General features: G+C 40.5%; 1 protein-coding gene across 1 annotated transcript in view; it reads right to left on the bottom strand.

The window, feature by feature from the left end:
* Window positions 1-418: 418 nt before the first annotated feature.
* Window positions 419-6,557, bottom strand: part of MFSD6L (major facilitator superfamily domain containing 6 like) — a 15,217-nt gene continuing 9,078 nt past the window's right edge. The window contains exon 2 of the mRNA XM_019542829.1: window positions 419-6,485. Within this exon, the coding sequence (XP_019398374.1) occupies window positions 4,564-6,485 (1,922 nt within the window). The 3' untranslated portion in view covers window positions 419-4,563. The remainder of the gene's footprint in view (window positions 6,486-6,557) is intronic.

Here is a 6,557-nt window from a genome sequence, read left to right as displayed (position 1 = left end):
CAAAAAAACAAGCGTTTTTACAGATGGATTGTATGGAAAGCCTTAGCAACAGTAAGACAATATACATAATGTCCAAAACATTATGAACATTATGGTTCATCACAAAAGAGGTCTGGATTCAGGAAAGTTCCATTTTTAAGATTTGGTACCTGCAAAGATTCCTATTTGTCATGTACTGCTACTTAAAATAATAACCTTACCATTCTTGGAAAAATACATATTAAATTGAACCATCTAACAAAAGGACTAGATGAGACCTATTTATTTCAAAGTATGGCTGAGCATTTAATGCAAACACCAAAATCCTCTCTAGAAATTCACCTGACTAGATTTCATTACTAACTAAACAATGAAATCAGCTTTGTGGAAAGATTTGTTGAATTCCATGAACACTTAGAAATGATTCCTATGTCTCCAGAAGTTCAACCTAGGATGATTCTTACCATTTGGAGCGTACAAGGAAATTGCAATTTCACTGGATTGCTTGTTTCATACAACTTGTGCTTAGAAACAGTGGTTCCCCTGGAATCTTAAACTCCAAACAGCACTCAAGAGGATGTGAACCACTCCCATGGCTAGAACTGGAAGGAAGAGTCTGCACAATCCTACTGCTTTCCACAGTCCTAGTTACAGGTCGTTATTTTTTATAAAACACCAATGGAAATGTTGCACAAGGCTGTGGTTTCAGTGATAAAAAAAAACAAATGAAGGAGATAATGAAGTCAGTTATTCCAGATTCTGGTTTAGCTGAATCAGAATGACAGCATTCTGCTTGTTTTATAGTTTAGTTATGGCCAGAAAAGTGAATATGTAAAAATGACACTTATTTCATTGATCTGCTAATTTTAATAACAGAGGCACTGTCCACTAAACCTGATCCAATTAAAGCAATACAAACTTCTCATATAGATGCATGTAAACCAATTAAAGCACAATTTAAACTGGTTTCAACTATTTATTAGGGGCCTGCAATGATTCAAGTTGACTTAGTTATACTATTGCAAGCTTTCTAATACAGATATAAGCAGAAAAGCCAGTGTTTATGCTTTTACTCCCATTAGTCCTGTAGGACCGGCAGAGTTATGTTGGGGGCTGAAGTCTCTTCCTTCTCATCTATCAATTCCAGAAGTGTTCATAATTACAGTCATTCCCTTCACTAAAAATATAAATGCTTGATTAGAAAGCATGGTGATATGTAAGAAGGAAAGCACCCAGCTCAACTTTCCAACTGACAGAAAAAAATAGTTCTAGAAGTAAATGGTGGAAGTTTGCTCCAGAGCTTTACAGTTACTTATTCCACACACCCACTGCCTTATACGATTAAAAAAAAATAATACAACAGAGAAACATTTCGCAGAAATTTTTCACTACTGCATTTTGGCATTAGCATATATTAAATGATCCAACTCTATGTTATTGACACGGCTGGGCTTGGAAACACATCAGTACATTGCATCGGTTTCTTCTTTTGTTAAAAGACACAATTTATATGACTTAATGGCACTTTGGTTTCTCTGCATTTTATTGCAGTCCCAATGGTATTCATGGCTTTAATATGTTTTATACTTGTTAAAAAAAATACCAAAGCTGTGAGGGAGACCCTCTACAGCAAAGGGAATCACAGCTAAAACACTAGAAAGTGTTAAGTGAATGTAAAAGACAACTCAATCCAATCTGCTGGCTGCTGTAAAAACATGAGTCACTGAGGGGGAGAATATCTCACTGTTCTTCACAAACTCTCATTTCTCTTCACTAGGGCTGGGACAGTTCACATAAAACCTAGCACAGAAAGGAGAAATGGAGAACGAAAGAGATGAGCCAGAGTAGAAGGAAGTTAATCACCCACGTCCAGAACATAAGCCTGCTCCGACACACTGTAATTACGTGTTGTAGACAAACTTGTTTTACTATTACTGCTACTGGGTCTGTGATGAAGTGAAAATAGTTTAGATATCTAATTTACTGGACACTTCAAACCCTTTATTTATTTATTTATTTTTACTTTTAAACAGCCTTCATCTCAGTTTGTAAAATCCCTTTTATTCTGAAAGTCTAGGTCTACACATAGGAATTGAATCATTTTACTGAGATCAGTTGTTATTCCATGTTGTTAAATCCATGTTGCTAAAATTGGGCAGCCCCATGAACACTCCCAAAACAAAGTAAGAGTGTGCTATACTATTTAAATTAGCACAAAGTACTCTGTAATGTGATACCATTTTATGTAAAAAGCTGTTGCACATAATTAAAAAAAAACCAAAACAGATAGTTAAATCAGTACAATTTCTGCTTCAATACAAGCTTGCTGTATCCGCTTCACTTACAGATTAATTCTGTGCATTTAAAACTTAGGTTTCAAACTCTGACTTAGAAAAAAAACAAGTATTTTCATTAGATTTTAAAAATACAAGTATCTACTGATTATAAAATTTGGGCCAATTTTGGACCAAATGCTACCTACCTAGTTATTTCCAAACTATATCTGGGTGCCTATGACACTGTCCTTCAAAAAATAGTGCTGGAGTCGGATGCATATTTTTAATTAAAAAACCCTCAGCCAAAACTGCTAAGTGTCACCAATTACCATTCAGTAGCAAAGTATTATACGATAGATTGGGCTGGGGTCCAATTCTTTTGACACCAAAACTGTTCTCAGCTTGTTCTGTTTGAATTCCTACAAGGTGGCAATATTATCTTGCCTATCAAAAAAAAAAAAGTCTAAATTGTTTTTGGCAGTATAATAATTCTATCTATAGAACAATTCTAGTAGAGTATTCTTCATGGTAAAGTAGGTTTATGCCAGGAAGTGCAGACAGTTAAACTAAATTGAAATTATCTAGCATGCAGATAAATTGTAACAGCCATAAATTACCTTTTAATGGTATTACCTTCCCTGTTGCTGGTTCCCTGCCACTTTCTCCTGAATTAGGATGGTAATAGGTAAAATGTTTACCATGCCAAATGCATACTCTTTTCAGGTCTTTTACAAGCCCTACTTCTAGTACATATACCTGCACTAAATATTTAATCCTTTTGCTTGCAGTTGCCCCTCAGCTGGCCACCCACTAGGTATTCAGTTCCATCATCCTTCAAGAGAGGAAGAGTCTCCAAAGAGTAAACATTTCTTAAATTGGCAATAAATGCCTGATCTTAGCTAGAAGGACAATAAAACTTCATGATCTATTCATCCTATAAGGTCCATCATGAATTTTCTGGTAAGGTCAGTTAAATCTTCAAATATGTTGGAATCCATACTTTTGAGGTAACTAGACAAATGTAGGGGACACTTTAAACTGAGTTACTGACCCCAAGGAACTATAAATGCATTTGGACAGTATATAGCTAGTGGAGTGTATTTAAATATACAAGTTACCCAAACTTTCTCAAAGGGCAACTTGTCAAAAGCACCAAACTTGACAATGTAAGTCTGCTTCCCCCGAATTCAAAAGCCCCATCAAATTCAGTGGGAGCAGCTAGGCCAACTAATATCCTATCATGTAAGTTCCCAGTATGCAGCATTCTATTTTGATTTAAAGAGAGACTATTCAAATCAAGATATGGTATTGCATTCTGGGTACCTGCAGTCTTTGTAGATAATGTTATATAACGAAGAACTATAGGAAGCTTTGGGGGCAGAAGGAGCCAATATTTAGCACACAGTCCCAGACACCACTTTAAAAAATGGTTGACTAATAGGAAGCACAATGGCTTGTCAGCTTTGCCTTCATCAACTAAACCCAAAAGTGTACAATCTACAGTGAGATTGATTTTAGAGTCCCAAACAGAATAAAACAAGTCGCATGTTTCTTTCATTAATAGTCTGTGGTCAATAAAAAGTGAGTCTCACTGAAATGGCATCTTATTAATATTAGGCTGCTTACAGATGTAACCCCCCCGCACTCCAAAACAGCACTTTAAACTCTATGCGCCCCATGCCAAAACCAACACCCAGAAGAGGCACCATGTTAGTTAGACCTGGCTTGCCCAACATCTGTATAGATCAGGTGGTTATTGGGCTTTTTTGTGCTTTTATTTAATAGCTGAATGAATCAGCTATTAGACAAAAGTACCAAACCCCACCCTGCTGAAGCATATGATCTATACAAATGCTGCAGAGCCTGGTCAAACTAATGTATAGCCTCTTCCAGGAAAGTGCAGCTTTTTTCATGTCTGTCAGCAGCCTTAGTGCATAAGCATTAAGAAAACAAAGTCAACTGTGCTAAAGTATAGATTCCAGCTTTGTAAACTTCAGATAAGAAGCTAACATCCACACTTGTCTTTTTCATTTTAGCATTCATCTCAAAATCCTTTCCTTTTAAATTCTGGAAATTGAATCAAGTTAAAAAAAGCAAAAACTTCTTACAAATATTTGCTATAAATTAATCTTAAGAAAATAAACAATTTATAAAATATGGTCTTTATACATGGCTTTTGTTGCAGATATGTACACTGTATATTCCATTATTTAAAAATTACTAGCCATTCCTAGGTACTTCTTTCCTTGCCATCCAGCAGTTTAATCTTTGTACTCAGAATTTGTTCCATTACAGATCAAGTGCAAAGTTACCAATTCCTACTGAAATGCTCATCTTTCATAGCTTTCACCAGCCAGTCCCTTTCCCGTTCCTCATCAGAATCACTCACATCACTGAGATCTGCAGCTAGGAGACGAGAATAATTAATTTTTTTCTGCCGAGGCAGCTTGGATTGGACAATAAGGAACAAGATTAACCAAAGTATCAGACTTATGCAGCATGCCCTGTATAGAACTGTCAAGCCAAAATTGCTCACAACAAATCCTCCTGTGAAACTTCCCAGACTAGCTCCACAACCATAGGAGAGGCCTTGGAGGACAATGTGCAGAGCTCTTTCTGTTCCAGGAGTGGCTACATCATCAACCATCATGTTAACTGCCCACCATAACGAACCATTACTGAAGGCAGATAAAATCTGAATAGGTAAAACTGCCCATGCATTCCATAGGAACGAATAGTACAGAAGTTGTAGTGCAAGGCAACTTAAACTCAATGCAACAGTGCCACTACTTGACAGAGTCCTTAGCAACCTGCTTTTGAAGAAATGCAGCAAAATTTCAGCAATTAGTCCAATTGCCACTGAGAGACCCATGTATAATTCACTGCTGCCCTGGTCCTGCATTTGCCAGAAGAGAAAGTTCTGTACTGCAGATCCAATGACCCCGGTCAGGAAGACTGTGACAGCTGACAGAATTGTTCGACCATCACTTCCAATGAGGTTCAGTGCTTTGACAGTTTTGTTCACGTGCTCTGTTTTCCTAGAAACATGTATGGGAAAAAAGACGCTGACAAGCAGGGTGAGTGTGATCAGCAGGGCGTAGCCATAGAAATGAACAGCGAGATGGGAGATTTCAGTATTGAGGAAGCAATTCAATTGATCCACAAGTATAGCAATACTACAGGCTCCTCCGGAGGCACCCAAATAACTCCAGATCCAAAGATTCCCATATCTGTCAGTTGCATCAACAAAGTCAAGATATTCATAAAGGCTATCATCAACCGTCCATTCGAGAGGTGCAGCCAGCAGCTCCCAAAACACAACAGCACCCAGGACCATGAGAAAAACCTGGTGCTCCCTGTCAAGGAAGTTATTAATTGGCAGGAGCTCCAAGTTGACATCCTGAGCTTCTTCCCAGTGTCCTGAGAGATTTTCAAAAACATAAGGAGTCCCAACAACAGGGCGAGGGTTTGTTTGAAACAGAGAAAACTCACTGCTTCCACTCATAGGAAAGTTTTCCTCAGGATTATCATTCACCTTCAGAAACCGAGAGCCCGGGCTGCTCATTTCTTGTTCAGGTTGGTTAAACTGCGTTTCATTGGAAGGGGGCATATCAAGCTCTTGTGCCACCTGTTTCAACTGTACAGATGTTGTCACGCCGGCGGCACCACCCACGTGGGAATCTGCAGTTTTATCGTCTTTACCAACTCTTCCGTCTTTCTCCTCGAGCAGATCAGTAAAACCAATCGATTGTTGGAAGGCTGCCTTACTCACAGCGGGCTGGACCCCGTTCCCCATGGCCAGAGCATTGCCGCTTGCATTGCTCGTGCCCAAGTCGGCGGTGGCGCCGGGCGACGCGTGGCTGATGTTGCAGTACCTGTACAGAGACTCCCTGCTCAGAGGCGGGACGAGGGTGAGCAGCAAAGCAGCCCCGACGGAGCCCAGCAGGGAGGCAGCGATGAGCACCTTCCTCTTGCCACGGCTCTTGGCCAGGTAGGAGGCGAGCGGGGCCCAGAGGCACGACACGAGGTGCTTGATGCCCATGACGATCCCCACAAGCGGGGCGGGCAGCCCCAGCTGCCGGCAGTACAGGCTCAGAAACGGAGCCACGCAGGCGTTGCCGGCGCCGTGGAGGAAATGGAAGACGCCGGCCACGGCCAGGGCCTTGTGCACGTCCCATTGCTGGTTGGTGCTCGTGGCCTCGGTCACATGCTGCCGGCCCCCGCCGCCACCTGCAAGGCAACCACCAGGGAGACGGGCTCAGCGCTGCGGCGGGGTACACACCGCGACCCCCCGCGCCCCGC

The sequence above is a fragment of the Crocodylus porosus genome, unplaced genomic scaffold (assembly GCF_001723895.1).
Source record: "Crocodylus porosus isolate Cpor-Errol unplaced genomic scaffold, CroPor_comp1, whole genome shotgun sequence".
NCBI lineage: Eukaryota > Metazoa > Chordata > Crocodylia > Crocodylidae > Crocodylus > Crocodylus porosus.
Note: the sequence above shows the minus strand (reverse complement) of the source record. Positions and strands in the feature narration are given on the sequence as shown.